Source organism: Malania oleifera, chromosome 2, assembly GCF_029873635.1.
Source record: "Malania oleifera isolate guangnan ecotype guangnan chromosome 2, ASM2987363v1, whole genome shotgun sequence".
NCBI classification, from domain to species: domain Eukaryota; kingdom Viridiplantae; phylum Streptophyta; class Magnoliopsida; order Santalales; family Ximeniaceae; genus Malania; species Malania oleifera.
The window spans coordinates 114714938-114732863 of record NC_080418.1 but is presented as its reverse complement, the minus strand read 5'-3'; the positions used below and the strand labels follow the sequence as shown (position 1 = coordinate 114732863).

Below are 17926 nucleotides of genomic sequence, written 5' to 3'. Positions count from 1 at the left end.
TTGGGGGTAATACATGACATCAGTTAGTTATTCATCCTGGGTATGTTTTCAGTATTATCTGTTATAATGGATATTTTATGTATGATATGAATTATTAGAAAATATGAAAGCATATGATTATTTCACCATATTATGATGTATGTTTTTAGATATATGAAATGTACTGAGTATGCATAACTGCAATAAATATTCATGTTATCACACAACTGTATTTAATTTATTTTCCCTTATTGAAAAGTGTCTCACCCCCGAACATTAAATGATTTTTAGGAAACCCAAAGAGACCGGCGGGTCAAGGCCGCCGTTGAGTGAGTTGAGCTTCCCTGCTAGAAGGGTAAGCGTTGATCTAGGATCAGAAGATTTTTGTTATAAGATTCTAAATCTATTTTGATGTTTTGAAGATTATATTCAAATACTGTATTTTGGGAACGTAATAGACTCTGGTATTATGTAATTAATGGTTGGATGAATGTAAATTGTTTTTACTGCTGTTTAGGTTTCCGCTGTTTACGCTAGGTTATCTCCGCTACCTATGGGTTCAGGTTGATATTATTATTAATTATGTTTATTATGTGATAAGTTAAGCAGGACGTTACATCTCTCTCCCTCTCGTGCCCGTTCGATCTCCTTTTTTTATTTTTTATTTTCTCCCCTCATTAATGCCCTGAGGCGCCCACCCCTCCCTCCTGCTAGTGAGCACACACTCCCCTTTTTCTGTTTTAATTGCTGTTGACAACGATGGCGATTGATGATTGAAGTGACGATTGATGACGATGACAACGACTAACGACTAACAACGATGTTGAATTTTTTTTTTTTATATTGACTTTTAGAAATTGATTAGGTAATTGTGTAAAATTTTTCATTATTTTTTATTTTTTAATATTTTGATAAAAAACTCATCAATTATATGCAAAGCAAAATCATCTAATTAATTAATTTGGGTGAGCAGGCATATCACCTTCGCCCTCAGCTACTTGCCGATAATTTCCACACCCACACACCCATTTATATAAAAACTCTGTCCACTGGTCCTTTCTCACGGACAGAATTCCATCATTACTCTCCATTTCAAAGTCTTGCCCACCAACCAAGAGAGAGAGATGCGTGGTGGTGAGGAGGTGGAGAGCAAGGAATGGTACTTGTCGGCCTATGCACCGGAAGGTGTTCCGACCTCCGATCACCTGAAACTCCAGTCGGTAAGATTATCTCTAGCCGTTGATTCAATCCCTGAAGGCCACGTGGCCGTTGAGATGCTCTGGATCTCTGTAGAGCCCTACTCCCGCACCCGGATGAGTGGCATCCCAGACGGCCTCCACCTTCCCCAACTCTCCCTTAATCAGGTTCTTTCATAAATACATGTGTATATGTATATGATACAGCATTTCTTGCAACGTAGCTTCTCTCCATCCATATTAGTTTGCAGTACAGCGAGAAAATTACATTTTTATTCATCATCACGAATATATTTTTCCTTGACAGACAGTGACAACATTTGGAATCGGAAGGGTAATTCGGTCCAAAAATAGCAGTTATGCGGAGGGTGATATAGTTGTTAACCCGTTCTCCCCGGTGGCTGAGTATTGCGTGGTGCCGCCCGATTTTCTCCGGAAGGTTGATCCGACGGATGGAATTGAATTGCCATATTATCTTAGTTGTCTGGGTAAAGTTGGACTTTTTTTTTTTAGTTAGTTTGATAACTAGGTAGAAAGAAGTAGGCATAATTTTAATTAATGCTGTGGTGGTCCATGCATGTATGTAGGGTTGCCTGGGTTTGCAGCATGGGTGGGAATAGAGGTGCTGGGCTGCCCAAAAGCAGGATCTAATGTGTTCATATCCGCCGCCGGTGGAGGCGTTGGGATGGTCGCCGGCCAGTTGGCCAAAATCAAATCATGTCGAGTGGTCGGCAGCACCGGGTCAGATGAAAAGGTAATTATTGTCAAAATAATCAAAAAGCTTATGAGAAACATAGAAGGGATTAATCATAATATACTAAATGTATATATATATATATATAATATGTTCTTTTTTTTTTTTTTTGGGTTCGTCCCGGGTGTCCACCTACCATCAACGACGTCCGTTTTACGGTCCGTCGCACCGGCCAGTGACTAATCCCACGCCCTGCAGTGCGGCCTATTATATGTGCAGGTTGTGGTTTGTGATAGGCACGTATAGGGAGCGGTTTACTTTTAATTTTTAAAATGATGACCATTATTGGACGCCACCCTTCAGTAGTTGGGCAAAAAGTTAAAAAGAAATAGAAGCCAGCTAATAGAAATATAATAATATAATTTTGAGGTTTCAAATTTTTTTTAATTAAATAATATTAACATTATTTATTATCCTTTCTTCCCATATATTAACTTTTCAACTATCAATTAAATGAAATTGTATTTTAAAATATAAAATAAATGCAATTTAATTTTTTTTTTTTCAAATCTCATTGACTTCTCAACTAACAACTTTATTATATTTCTAATTATCTATTACTTTCATCTTTCTCTTAGCCTTTCTAAAAACATTTTTTCATCTCTCATACTTTCTCACTCTCATCTCTCTCACTCTCTATGATTTTTGTTCCAGCTCTTGTGTTCATCATCTTCGGGCTTCCGATTCTCTGTAATTTTCATCAATCATAATTTTGATTTCAATGTTTGTGCATTATTTTTCTATTATTTTTATTCTGAATTTTTTTATTTTATTTTTTCTTATATTTTGGAAGTTTTGAGATTAGAGCGTTGTATCCGACAAGAATCCGATATCTCTAAAGCCTCGCTCGCCGATTGATTTGCAATAATAATAATAATTAAGTTATTTTATTTCAGTCTATTATTTCTATAAATTTATTAAATTTATTTTTATTTGTTTACATAATTTGTCAATTTATAGTTAGTGTTAATTTTGAAAATTAATTATGTCAACGAGAAAATATGAATCGATATATGAAAAACGAAGAAAGAAAAAAAATATATTAAACAAAATATTAAGTTCCTGATTAAATCTCGAATCTAGTTGGCTTACCTGCATGTGTGGGAATAAGTATGACCCACCATCTAGGAGCTGCAGTTTTGGAGAACACCAGCTCTTCCTCAAGGGAGGAGAGAGAGGGGGAGGGGTGTGCTCTTCGTTAAGATGGCTTGGTAGGAGTTCGAAATGTTGGCAGGTTATATGCTCAAGGAGCCATATTATCCAATTTGGGAAGACAAATTACCACATTGCTCAGCCTACCCTAGCTAGGTCAGTCTGAGCTACACGACTTGGTTAATTGGATTGATGATCAAATATCAATCCTAATTACCTGTAGGAAGAAAGAAAGTTGATGCAGTCTTATGCAAGTTTGGGAGAGACATTAAATTTGAATTTATGTGAATTTAGATATAATATAATAAAAATTATAAAAATTTTATTTAAATCATAAAAAAACTCAAATATAAAGTCCCAAGTTCATACTCTCAAATATAGCATTAGTAACAAAAATAATAAATTTGAAACGTGCTAATTATGAAGATTGTTGCATGAGATGTAATATATTGTTGAATGGAGGTTTGTTTTTCTAGTTACAACCCCAAGGCATGAGTCAAGCAGTGCATCTAGGATTTCATCATATTGGTTTGCTTATATTTTTACATCATTAAATGATCAGCTTATATCTTGGAAGGAATCTATAAGAGGATGCTAGAAAAGAAAGCTTGAATTCTGGGATTTTGCCAAGACCAATTAAGAGGGTGCTTTCACAACTTGGGATGAAACAATGACAAAAGAAAGAACAAAAGGGAAAGCTCTCATAGCTATGGAAGTATAATATGAAATGGAACCCAACTAAGTGTGTGTTCAAGTGTCATTCGGCAAATTTGCCAGTTTCATGGTTACTAGAAGAGGAATCAACATGACCCCTTCAAAATTTCTAACCATAATAGAGCATGCCTCCTCCTCGATCTATATGTGAGGTAAAGAGTGATTAGAAGGATCATAGCCTTAAATTATTTTATGATTAGGTTAATGGAGAGGTGTCTACCTTTCTTCACTATCTTGACGAATGTACCATATTTTAATGTACTTCAAAGTGCCAAAAGTCTTTCAAAGAGCCAAAAACTTACAATCTTTGCCACTCCTAACTAGGCTTGAGATGTAATGAATTGTTTCTTTTTTGTTAGTCTTTGTTATTGGTTAATTTTTGTGTTAGTTTGAAAAGTGGATAAGTGGCAAATGCCTATTTGCTACATAAGCAGGACCCTAAATGGGCTTGAGGATCATTATTCAAGTTGAAAAAATGAGTCATGTATTGGTGTTGTCAACTTAAAAAAGTCTATATCCTATTTTCAACCACATATGATTACGTCATTGATGGATAAGACCCTTAAGAACTTCCTTAAAAAGCCTAACAATCAGTGGAACTCAGTGAATTCAACTTCATTATAAGCCTCAGTATCTATGAAGGTAAGTTAATTTTTTCTTAAGATGTACACTGCCTTCAAGTGAACAATAATACTATAAAGACTGATTAACCAAGGGTGCTCGTGGAGTTGGGCTCATTTTAATCCCACATGAGGGAGATAAGATCAAATATGCCTTATTATGATTTGACTTTAGCGCCACTAACAGTTAGGTTGAATACGAAGTTCATGGCAATGATAGTTAGTCTTAACCTTAATGAGTCAAATGATGTGATGAATGTGGAGTCAAAATCTTGTCAATGTTATTGGTTGTCCATTCATTGTAATTCCATTCGAGTGCAACTGTTGCTTGTGTGATGCTAATGTCCCACTAATGCCATTAGAGCTTAGTGTTATTAAGGATCCATGGCCTTTTAGCCAGTAGGAATGGATCTTTTGGGACCCCTCAAAGAAACATTGAGTTGTAAGAAATATCTAATTGATGTAGTAAATCATATTACTATGTAATATAGATTGGAAAATTGAGATTCTAACAACTATTACAATGGAAGCATTTTGGGACTTCGCAAAGAAATTGGTTCTCATAAGGTACAAGAATTTGCATACAATAATAACATGTAGTTTGATCGCTAAATTTTCAAAGACTTTTGCAAAGAGCTCAATATACAATTCTAGTTTTCCTTAATTGGATATTCTAGAGGAGTAGGTATACTAGTCATTATTGGCAAGGTTACAGTAACAATTAAATCAGTTATCAACTAAATGAATGGTCGAGTTGCCCAAAATTCTATAGACATACATAACCATCTATGGATTACCAATGGGAGAATCTCCATTCAACATGGCATTTGGTACATAGGTTATTGATTTAATGGAGATCAAAGTCTTCATGACTCGAATCATGTTGTTATTCAATGACAATAGAGAGGATCTCCTTGAAAATTTAAATCTTTTAGAGAAAAGAGAAATGTAGTTGAGCTATGAGTTTTTCAATACTACAATGAGCGAATATTGCCAACACCAGATGCAATAAAAAAGCTTAAAATTAGGATATTTGGTGCTTAGAATTTGCAATCGTTGGGCAGGGCAAGGAAATGGGAAAGATTACACCACGGTTATAAAAAACCTTATGTTTGTTAAAAAAAAAAAAAGCACCTTGTTGAAGTGATGATGTGATTTAGACGGGGAGATGGTGGATTGGTTTGGAATGGACTCATAATGCCAACATCCATCAGAGGTATATGGATAGAGATAATGTTAGCTTTATCGTAAACCCAAAAGGGGGGGGGGGGGGGGGAGGAATTGGTATTTTCAAAATTGATGTCCTAAGTCAATCTCCTAACAACAGTATTACACAACCTTAAGGTCAATCTAATGTAGATAAATTAACTCAATTTAAATATGCAGTGAAAATTAAATTGCATGATTAAATTAACCAAGCATGCATAAGAAAGCTGTAAATAAAGATGACACCCAAAAATGTTATCAAGGTTCAGCAAACTGTCTGCTGTCTGTGTTCTCGCCTTGGCTAACAAGCATAAGGATTACCACTATAAGGCTCAATTAATGGGTGAAGCGACACCTAAATAATCAGGTCAATTAGTACAGGGCTGATCTCAACCTTTATAACCAATTCTTACCAAACTAGATTATCGCTCCCTTAAGCCACGCCTGGAATACAACAGATTTTACAATAGAAATTACATACAACAAGTATGCTTCTTATCTAAGCAGATTATGTACCAATCTAATCAATACACCACTGAACAATATGATAAAGTAAGCTTAATATGGTCTAAATGTCTACTCTCAAATATTTATCCAAATATTACAATTAGTGCGTGAAAGTGTAAGTGATATGATCTTTGTGTCAAAATAATAATTTCAATCACAATGCACAAACAAAGATCCTTAGCACACTTTAAATATCTCAAAAAATATTTTCTTAAATATAAACCTCAAGAGATATTACGATCTTTGTAAAATTTATTTGATCTTTGAGTTCAAAATGATAAAATCAATCAAAAGATATTACTAGAAAGATCTTTTAGCACATGGACAAATATCTCAACAAATATTTCTCAAAGTAAATCACACGAGATATTTGAAGATGATTTTGAAAAGTATTTTTAGCAATCAAAATACAATGTGAACTCCTTGAGATATTGCAATGAAAATGCAATACTCAAAGGCTCGATGAAGTTTTTCTTAAGGAAGACTTATTAATAAAATCTCCTAGGAACAACTTAATGCTTTGCTCTCCAAGAAAATAATCTCAATTAATCAAGTAAGAGAGAGCAAAATTCTATTGATAATAACACTCAAGCACACTTACAAAGGGATTTTAGCAATAAGAAATAGTAAGAGTGAGTGTAGGAGGCTTGGAAATGAGTATAGGAGACTTTGAGTTTCAGAGAATTTTTGCTAATCAAGATTGCTAATTAGGTGCTAATCTTTTCAAATGAGGGGGTATATATAGAATACCTCAAAATTATAACCGTCCAGGACACATATGTCATGTTTAGAAAAGTTAAAATGAGGTTAGTAAAAATAATGAAGTTTTTAATCTCGGTAAATATTGCTAACCCGAGAGCACTGATCAACCGAACTAAAGGTTCGGTTGATCGAGCGACAGAATTTGGTCGATCGTGCAAAAAATGAACTGAGAGTTCGGTCGACCGTACATGTATGGTTTAAGGACGATTTTCCAAATCCGCGCGGTTCGGTCGACCAGTCTGTTTTGAACTATGAAGTTCGGTCAACCAGGCGATTGGATTCTCCCATGTGGGGGTTTGGTCAACCAGGGCGTTGCCCGTATATTTCTGGTCAGTCGACCGAGAAGTCAAATTGTTGAACCAGTTGGAGTTCGGTTGACCAAGCTGTATGAACTTGGCAAGGTTCGGTTGACTGTACTGTGGTCAAATCTTTGACCTTTAACCGGTTCGGTCGACCGAATGTTTTTATACATTCTAGTTCGGTTAACCGAACATGCATTTTTAATGCATTTCAGTTCTAATCCACTTATACATTAACCCTATTCATACAAATATATTTGTTTATGCATGCATATGGGTCCTAGTGTCATTCTAGGTCTTTTTGAGCTTTCCTATCACATCATTCATGTAATGCATTTGATTATTATAGGTCATTTTTCTCCTAATTACTATTATAGAGCCGCATTATATAAAATAAATTTGAAATACAACACAAATATGGTCTTCAGGGTCTTCAAACTTTACTTCATGTGTAATTATTTTAATTTGCCAATTATATACCCGCACATATCCTTAGATAGCCGTCAAATACAACAAGTATTTATCATTCTCAAAATCGGGTGTAACCTATAAGGTCAACATTCTCCTCTTTTTGATGATGACAAATACACCATGCAAAAAAAAAAAAAAAAAAAAGGGTATAGCCTTAGAAGGCTCCCCTCCCCCTAACAATATGCATTATGTAAAATTTTGTCAATGCAAATAATTTTTCTTAAGTGCAACCCAATTTTTGCCTCTTTTCCATCTCTTCCTTTTGGTAACAACAAAAAGGGCTATGAAAGTAATAGCCTTAGGCAATGGGTATAAATCATTAATATACAAGATAAGTTTGGAAATTTTTTAAAAATTTTGGTAGCATGCCGTTTGAAAATAAGACATTTCCCAAAAAAAACTTGTATATTGTCAATGCAAATAATTTTTCTTAAGTGCAACCCAATTTTTGCCTCTTTTCCATCTCTCCCTTTTGGTAACAACAAAAAGGGTTATGAAAGTTATAGCCTTAGGCAATGGGTAGCATGCCATTTGAAAATAAGATATTTCCCAAAAAAAACTTGTATAAAAATGACCTGTTTTGAGTTTTTAAGATCTAACAGTTTATCCACAACTACTCAACTCCAACAGTTTCAGTATGATCAATACATAAAACATAAAATACAATCATCATCATGAAGTAGATATGAGAATTGTGCATTGAAAAACATAACCAATTTCATAAAGTCCTAGCCAATGAAAGATACCAATTGTTATATTAATTGTTAGACTTTGAAATTATTAGAAAGCTCCCCCTAAGTTTATGCAAACTATGAAATATTTAGGAAGCATCTCTACTATGCATGAGACCTAGTTTACGTCTAATTTGTATGAATCTATCTTCTGGAAGTGGTTTAATGAAAATATCCGCCCACTGCTCACTAGTGTATACAAACTCAAGAGTCACATCCCCTTTCTGCACATGATCACGAAGGAAGTGATGTCTAATTTCAATGTGTTTTGTTCGTGAATGTGAGATAGGATTTTTAGAGATGTTGATTGTACTAGTATTATCACATTTAATTGGGATTGTATGGTAGTGCAATCCAAAGTCCACAAGTTGTTGTTTCATATAAAGTGTTTGAGCACAATAACTTTCAGCCGCAATATATTCTACTTCGACTGTGGATAAGGCAACTGAATTTTGTTTCTTGGAGAACCAAGAAACGAGAGATTGTCCTAAAACGTGACAAGTGCCGCTAGTGCTTTTCCTATCAACCTTACTACTGGCAAAGTCAACATTAGTATAATTCACAATCTCAAAAGTAGTATGCTTAGGATACCATAAGCCTAACTTCATGGTTCCAATTAGATACCTAAGGATTTGTTTAACTGCTAATAGATGAGATTCCTTAGGAGCGGCTTGAATCCTAGCACAAATGCATACACTAAACACGATATCAGGTCAACTAGCAGTAAGATATAGGAGACTCCCAATCATGTCACGATATAATTTACATCAACATGGATTCCTTGTTTATCTTTATCAAGATTAGTGGAAGAACTCATAGGAGTACAAAAAATTTTACCATCTTCCATGTTAAATTTCTTTAACAAATCCCTAACATATTTGGATTGACATATAAAAGTCCATATTTAGTTTATTTAATTTGCAGCCCTAAAAAGAAACTAAGCTCACCCATCGTGCTCATTTCAAATTCACTTTGCATGCATTTGGCAAACTCATTATACAACTCATCATTGGTTGCTCCAAAAATGATACAGTTAACATAAAATTGGACTAGGAGCATATCATCATTTTTGGATTTGATGAAAAGTGTAGTGTCAATCTTGCCACGAGTAAACCCATTTTCTAGCAGAAAACCACTAAGCCTCTCATACCAAGCTCTAGGAGCTTGTTTCAATCCATACAAGGCCTTAGACAACCGATATACATGATATAAATATTTATGATTTTCAAAACCGGGTGGTTGTTCTACATACACTTCCTCATTAATATAGTCATTTAGAAAGACGCTTTTAACATCAATTTGAAACAGTTTAAAGTTTTTAAAAGCGGCATAAGTAAGTAGCATACGAATGACTTCCATCCTAGCAACAAGAGCATAAGTTTTATCAAAATCAATTCCCTCTTCCTGATTATAACCCTGGGCAACTAGTCTAGCCTTATTCCTAGTTATTACCCTATTTTCATCTTTCTTATTTCTATATACCCATTTGGTTCCTATAATTGTATGATCATTAAGCCTAGGAACTAGGGTCCACACTTTGTTTCTTTCAAATCGATTAAGTTCTTATTGCATAGACATTACCCAAAACTCATCCTCTATTGCTTCTTTAATATTTTTAGGTTCTTCTTAGGACAAGAAAGCAGAATGAATCACTAGGTTTTTTAAGGATGATCTTGTGGCTACACCACTGGAAGGTCCACCTATGATTTGATCTATAGGATGGTTTCTAATGAATTTCCAATCTCTAGGCAACTCTTGAATTTCATTGTCATTGTTATTATCTTCATATGATTTGTCATTAATTTCTGAATTTTCGCTTGCATTGTTTTCAATAGATAACTTGTCTAAGCATTTTCTAACGTCAATGTCATCTTCATCATTTTTCTTAGAAAATGGATTTGATTCATCAAATACAACATGAGTAGATTCAATGACAGTTAAAGTTCTTTTATTGAAAACTTTATATGCTTTACTATTAAGAAAGTAACCTAGGAAAATGCCTTCATCAGATTTAGAGTCAAATTTTCCTCGATACTCATTATCCCTAAGCACAAAGCATTTACAACCAAAAGCATGAAAATAGGAAATATTAGGTCTATGGTTGTTCCACAATTCATAAGGGGTTTTATTTAGTGATGGTTTAATCAACACCCTATTCATGACATAATATATAATATTTATGGCCTCAGTCCAAAAATATTTAGGTAGTTTATGCTCATTCAACATGGTTCTACCCATTTCTTGTAATGACCTATTTTTTCTTTCTACCATACCATTTTGTTGAGGGATCCTAGGTGCAGAAAAGTTGTGTGATATACCCTCTAAGTCACAATAATCTTCTATGCCTTTATTTTTAAATTCAGTGCCTCTATCACTTCTTATGTGAGTTATCTTATAGCTTTTTTCGTTTTGAATTTTCCTGCAAAGCTTAGTAAACTGTTCACATGATTCATTTTTATGTGAGAGAAATAGCACCCATGTGAACCTAGAAAAGTTATCAACAATGACAAAAGCATATGATTTACCAAAAAGACTTTGTACAGAATTAGGAGTAAACAAATCCAAGTGAAACATTTCAAGTGGTCTAGTGGTAGAAATAAATTTCTTTTTCTTAAAGTTAGATTTTGTTTGCTTATCCATTTGACATGCATCACAGATTTTATTTTTCATAAATGGTGTTTTAGGCAAGCCTTTCACTAAATCTTTTCTTACTAGCTTTGACAATAAATCCATACTAGCGTGTCCTAATCGCCTATGCCATAACCAACTAGTTTCATTTATTGTAGAAAAAGAAGTTACTTGTTGTGAAGTTAAGTTATCAAAAGTAGTAGTATTTACATTTTCATGGTGATTTGCAGTAAAAAAAACTTTATGATATGATTTATTTTCAACTAGGCATTTATCATTTTCAAATGATACCTTATATTATTTATCATATAATTGACTAATGCTCAACAAATTATGCTTCAAGCCATCAACTAACAGAACATGATCAATAATTAGAGAACGATCCTTATTGACCTTACTTACACCAATGATGTGTCCCTTTGCATTGTCGCCAAACGTCACATACCCTCATTCCTTGGGAGTGATTGAAGAGAATTTTGCCTTGTCGCTGGTCATGTGCCGTGAGCACCCGCTATCCAGGTACCATTTGTCCTCGGAGGAGGACGATCTCAAACACACCTGCAAGATAGGCTAAATAACTGACACTGGTCCCCAAATTTTGTTGGGTCCATGGGGGTTAGTGACTGGATCACCCTTAACTACCCACACCTTTCTAGTTTTTACACGTCTATTTCTAAGTGGGCAATCAAATTGAATGTGACTAATTTGTTTGCATTTAAAATATTTCATTCTACACTTAGGATCTTTAGGTGGAATTTGAGATTAAGATTCACGTGTAAAATGTCTCAAGTAAAGATTCGGTCATCTGACATTCTCAACACCATTAAAACCAAGACCCTCTTTACTTAGAGAATTTCTTTGGGCACTAAGTAGTTTTTCAAAGTTGCGTTGGCCCTCGGTGAATTTAAAAACAATGTTGGAGCTATCCACCAATTTTCTTTCAAGCTCATCAATTTTCAAATCCTTTTCTTTAAGAATCGAAGTATAACAATTTTTTGCCATTTCAAATAATTTTGACCAATTTTGGCATTTCTTTTTCAAAACATCATTTTCCTTAGTCATTTTATTCAACAGTTTTGACACACTAATATATTCAAATTGCAATTATCTAAAAGTAGACATGCTATTAGATTCACAATCATTAGAAGAATAATATAAAGATAAAGAGCAAGAAAATAATACCTCTTCATTATGTGCCATCAAGCACAGATTAGCAACCTTTGAGTCGTTGCGGTCCGAGTCCAAGTCACTACTACTTAGTTTATCCCATGAAGTGTCTGCTTTCATGACTTTCTTCTTTTTCCTAGTATCCTTTTTCTGTAGTGGGTAATCCGGTTTGATGTGCCCAACCTTGTTGCAATTGTAGCATGTGGGAGCATTCAATTTTTCTTTTCTTTTACTAGACTCTCCTTTCTCAGATGTAGACTCCCTATACCTTTTGTATGACTTTCTATTCTTCCTGAAGAATTTGTTGAATTTTCTAGTTAGCATGACCATATCATCCTCAGAATCAGGTTCACTGCATTCACTAGATGTATTACTGGAGGTTTTCAATGTAATCATCTTCTTTACCCTATTATGTTCATTAAGTCTCTAATTTATAGTTAGTTCATAGGTGATTAGTGAACCTATCAATTCATCTAATGTTATGGCCTTAAGGTCTTTATCTTAAGAAATAGTCGTAGCCTTAACTTCCCAAACAGGAAGCAAGCCTCTAAGGATCTTCCTAATCATTTCATATGTAAGATAGGTCTTACTTAATACAAGTAGTGAGTTTATAATGTGTGTGAATCTAGTGTATATACTCTGAATGGACTCACCTACATTCATCCTAAAAGTCTCATATTCACTAGTCAGCATGTTTATCCTACTATCTTTTACATCCCCAGTGCCTTCATATATGACTTCTAATTTATCCCAGATTTCTTTTGTAGTGGCACATGCCATTACTTTATTAAACTCATTCACATCAAGACCACAATACAGATTATTCATAACAGTAACACTCAAACTAATAGCTTTCATATCATCATCATTATATTCTTCCTTAGTTTTAGGAACTCTAGTCTTACCCTCTATTTTCATAGGAACGTAATTTCCCTTAAAGACAATCCTTCACACCTTCCAATCTATATTTTGAAGGTAGATGCGCATCCTCTGTTTTCAGAAGGTGTAATTAACACCACTGAAAATAGGAGGTCATGTGGAAGAGGGTCCCTCAGGGAAAAAGGTTACGGTGCTATGAGCCATCATAGATCTTTTGCAAATTAACTATTAAGTCTATAATACGTGGCTCTGATACCAATTGTTAGCTCTATTGTAAACCCAAGAGGGGAGGTGAATTAGTATTTTCAAAATTGATGCCCTAGGTTGATTCCCTAACAGCAGTATTACACAACCCTAAGGTCAATCTAATGTAGACAAATTAACTTAATTTAAATATGCAGTGGAAATTAAATTGCATGATTAAATTAACTAAGCATGCACAAGAAAGTTGTAAACAAAGATGACACCCAGAAATGTTATCGAGGTTTGACAAACTGCCTACGTCCCCGCCTTGACTAACAAGTACAAAGATTACCACTATAAGACTCACTTAATGGGTGGAGTGACACCTAAACAACCAGGTCAATTAGCATAGGGTTGATCTCAACCTTTACAACCAATCATTACCGGGCTGGATTACCGCCCCCTCAGGCCACGCCTGTAATACAACAGATTTCACAATAGAAATTGCATATAATCTTATCTAAGTTGATTATATACCAATCTAATCAATACACCATCGAACGATATGATAAAGTAAGCTCAATGTGGTTTAAATGTTTACTCTCAAATATTTATGCAAATATTGCAATCAGTGCGTAAGAGTATAAGTGATATGATCTTTGTGTCAAAATAATGATTTCAATCACAATGTACAAACAAAGATACTTAACACACTTTAAATATCTCAACAAATATTTTTTCAAAATATAAATCTCAAAAGATATTCAGATTTAGTTTGTAAAAGTTATTTGATCTTTGAGTTCAAAATAATAAAATCAATCAAAGGATATTACTACAAAGATCTTTTAGCACATTGACAAATATCTTAACAAATATTTGTCAAAGTAAATCACATGAGATATTTGAAGATGATTTTGAAAAGTATTTTTAGCAATCAAAATACAATGTGAACTCCTTGAGATATTGCAATGAAAATGCAGTACTCAAGGGCTCAATGAAGCTTTTCCTAAGGAAGACTTATTAATAAAATCTCGTAGAAACAACTTAATGCTTTGCTTTCCAAGAAAATAATCTCATTTAACAAGCAAGAGAGAGCAAAAGCCTATTGATAATAACACTCAAGCATACTTACAAGGGGATTTTAGCAATAAGAAATAGTAAGAGTGAGTGTAGGAGTCTTGGAAATGAGTACAGGAGATTTTGAGTTTCAGAGAATTTTTTCTAATCAAGATTGCTAATTAGGTGCTAATCTTTTCAATTGAGGGGGTATATATAGAAGACCCCAAAATTATAACCGTCTAGGAAACATGTCATTTTTAGAAAAGTTAAAATGAGGTTCGTAAAAATAATGAAGTTTTTAACCTCGGAAAATATCGTCCAACCCGAGAGCACCGATCGACCAAACTTAAGGTTCGGTTAATCGAGTGACAAAGTTCGGTCGACCGTGCAAAAAATGAACTGAGAGTTCGGTCAACTGTACATGTATGATTTAAGGGCGATTTTCCAAATCCGCATAGTTCGGTTGACCAGTCTATTTTGAACTATGAAGTTCGGTCGACTAGGGCGTTGGTCATATATTTTTGGTCGCTTGACCGAGGAGTCAAAACGTTGATCCGATGGGAGTTCGGTCAACCAAGCTGTATGAACTTGGCAAGGTTCAGTCAACCGTACTGTGGTCAAACTATTGATCTTTGATCGATTCGGTTGACCAAATGTTCTTATACATTCTGGTTCGGTCAACCGAACATGCATTTTTAATGCATTTCGGTTCTAATCCCCTTGTACATTAACCCTATTCATATGAACATATTTGTTTATGCATGCATGTGGGTCCAGTGTCATTTTAGGTCTTTTTGAGCTTACCTATTATATCATGCATGTAATATTATTACAGACCATTTTTCTCCTAATTACTATTACAGACCTGCATTACATAAAATTAATTTAAAATGCAACACAAATATGGTCTTCAGGGTTTTCAAGCTCTACTTCATGTGCCATCATTTTGATTTGCCAATTATATACCTGCACATATTCTTAGATAGCCGTAAAATACAATAAGTATTTGTCATTATCAAAACCGGGTGTGACCTAGTCACTAGATAATGAGAAAGTTGTAGAAGTTGTAAAAATCATAGAAAGGAGAAAAAAAATGAGGGAGGTGACCATAATTATATTAGAAAAGATGGGGAAAAGGATAGAGAAAAGAATAGAGTTAGGGAAGTAGGGACAATAAGAGATAGATATAGAGGGATAAAGTGACATGGAGACTAAAGTCATAGTTGTTTGTCACATTGCATGAATTTTGTTGAAAGTTCATTACAATGTAAACTAATGACATATTTATACCCTCCCCAAATCAAACTTGGACCTACAATTTACTCCAAATTGTGCCCATAACATACTTATGATTATGAGTCATAGATTTTTATCATTTAAAAGTATAGTCTTAAATTGGGATCATTTTTGTTGTATTTTTTTATGGCTCTTATACTTGGTGGATTTCATAAATAAAGGAAGAAAAGCATGTGTGAAGTCATTTGGTGCTGTGTAGTAGACATTCGTTGACAAATGGAGATACCGAAAGCAGATAAAATTCAGACATTCAGAATTCGTTGACGAATATGCCTCATTCGTCAAAGACTAGAGACACTAAGAGTATAGAAACATTCATATATTCAAAAGTTGTCGATGAATAAGCTTAATTCGTCGATGAATGGACCAGTAATGGTCGACAAATTGATCCTTTTCATTAACGATTGCTCTCAGGGCTACAAGGATGATTTCAAATTTTGAATGTGAACATTAAAATAGTTGAGTATTTGGAGGGAAGCCTCTGTGGGGTTGTTAAATATGCCATTCTGGGCATATTGTTGAAGAAGAAAATCATTGTAAACAATTGTATTGTGTGCTTTGATTTTTCAAAATGAAACCTTTGCCGATTGCTTCTGTGGATGTGGGCTTTGCCGAACCACGTAAATTTGTGTGTGAATTTTTGTTGCTTTTATATATTGCGTGTGTGAATTATATTTTGGTTCTTCATTGTTTGCTGCGTTTATATTCACCTCCTGTGGATGTGGGCTTTGCCGAACCACGTAAATTTGTGTGTGAATTTTTGTTGCTTTTATATATACTGCGTGTGTGAATTATATTTTGGTTCTTCATTGTTTGCTGCGTTTATATTCAGATGTGCAATTTCATACTCTTTTCATAACAATTGGTATTAGAGTGTTGTTGTCATGGCATCGGGTACTTCTCTACAAGGTTTGACATTGTCAAATTTGATGGAATCAGAAACTTTGGTTTGTGGCAGAGGAGAGTGAAGGATTTGCTTGTGCAGCAAGGGATGGTGAAGGCTGTGTATGATGTTCAACCGGAAGGTATGGATGAGGCAAATTGGAGAGAATTGGAGGTAAAGGCCGTTTCCACAATTCATTTGTGTTTGACTGACGAAGTGCTCTATCATGTGAGGGAGGAAGATTCTCCAGTGGTTGTGTGACAAAAGCTTGAATGCCGGTACTTGTCTAAATCACTTTCAAATAAACTATTTCTTAAGCAGCGTCTTTATTGGCTTAAGATGGTTGATGGTTCAAACTTAAATCAACACATCAATGCATTTAATCAAATCATAAGTGATGTAATGCGTGTTGATGTTAAGTTTAAAGAAGATGATAAGACTTTAATGTTACTAAATTCCTTGCCAGCAATTCATACTTATGAAAATTTAGTTGCCACTCTTACTTAGGGGAAAAGAGACTCTTAATTTAGAAGAGGTGACAAGTGCCTTGTTGGGTTTTCATCCAAGGCTAAAAATTTGCGATGAAAACTCACACGAAGAAGGACTTGTGGAGAAAGGTAACTATGAGCATGGGAAAGGAAAATTCAAAAGTGGATTGAGTCAAAAATCCCGTACTCAATCCAAGAAGAAAAATGATATCCGGTGTTATAAGTGCGGTAAAAAGGGGCACGTTAAACTAGAGTATTCAGATTGGAAGAAAGGAGATGCTGAAAAGCATGAAGAGACTTCGAAATCAGCAAATGTGGTTCAAGAAGAAAATTCAGTTTGTAGTGACGGTGATGTACTTTCAATTTTTTCGGGGTCGAATCACCCTACGGACTTATGGATTCTAGACTTGGCATGTCCTTACCATATGACTACAAACAAGGATTGGTTCAACACTTACAAGTTGGTATATCAGGTTCAGCTCTTATGGGTAATGATTTCTTGTAAGATCATTGACATTGGAAATGTTAAAATTAAAATGTTTGGTGGTGCTGTGAGAACCTTGAGTAATGTAAGACACATACCGGAGCTACAAAATTGTCTAACTTCACTTGGAACCTTGGATTGTAATGGATTCAATTACAAGTCTGAAGGTGGTGTTATGGACATATGGAAAGGTAATTTGACAGTGATGAAAGGGCAAAAGTTAGATGGGAATATTTACACACTATAGGGAACTACTGTTGTAGGTGGAGCTGCAGCCGTAGATACTGAATCTAATGAAACCGTTTTGTGACATATGCACCTTGGGCATATGAGGGAACATGGTATGAAAGAACTTCATAAGAGGAAACTCTTGAAAGGTATGAAAACATGTAAGCTAGATTTTTTAAAGATTTGTGTTCTTGAGAAACAAAATAGGGCAAAATTCAAATTAGCTATTCATAAGACGGA

General features: G+C 34.6%; 1 protein-coding gene across 1 annotated transcript in view; it reads left to right on the top strand.

Moving 5' to 3' along the window:
* Window positions 1-927: 927 nt before the first annotated feature.
* LOC131148753 (2-alkenal reductase (NADP(+)-dependent)-like) overlaps window positions 928-17926 on the top strand; it is a 46520-nt gene continuing 29521 nt past the window's right edge. The window contains exons 1-3 of the mRNA XM_058098661.1: window positions 928-1343; window positions 1483-1663; window positions 1763-1929. Of these exons, the coding sequence (XP_057954644.1) occupies window positions 1104-1343; window positions 1483-1663; window positions 1763-1929 (588 nt within the window). The 5' untranslated portion in view covers window positions 928-1103. The remainder of the gene's footprint in view (window positions 1344-1482; window positions 1664-1762; window positions 1930-17926) is intronic.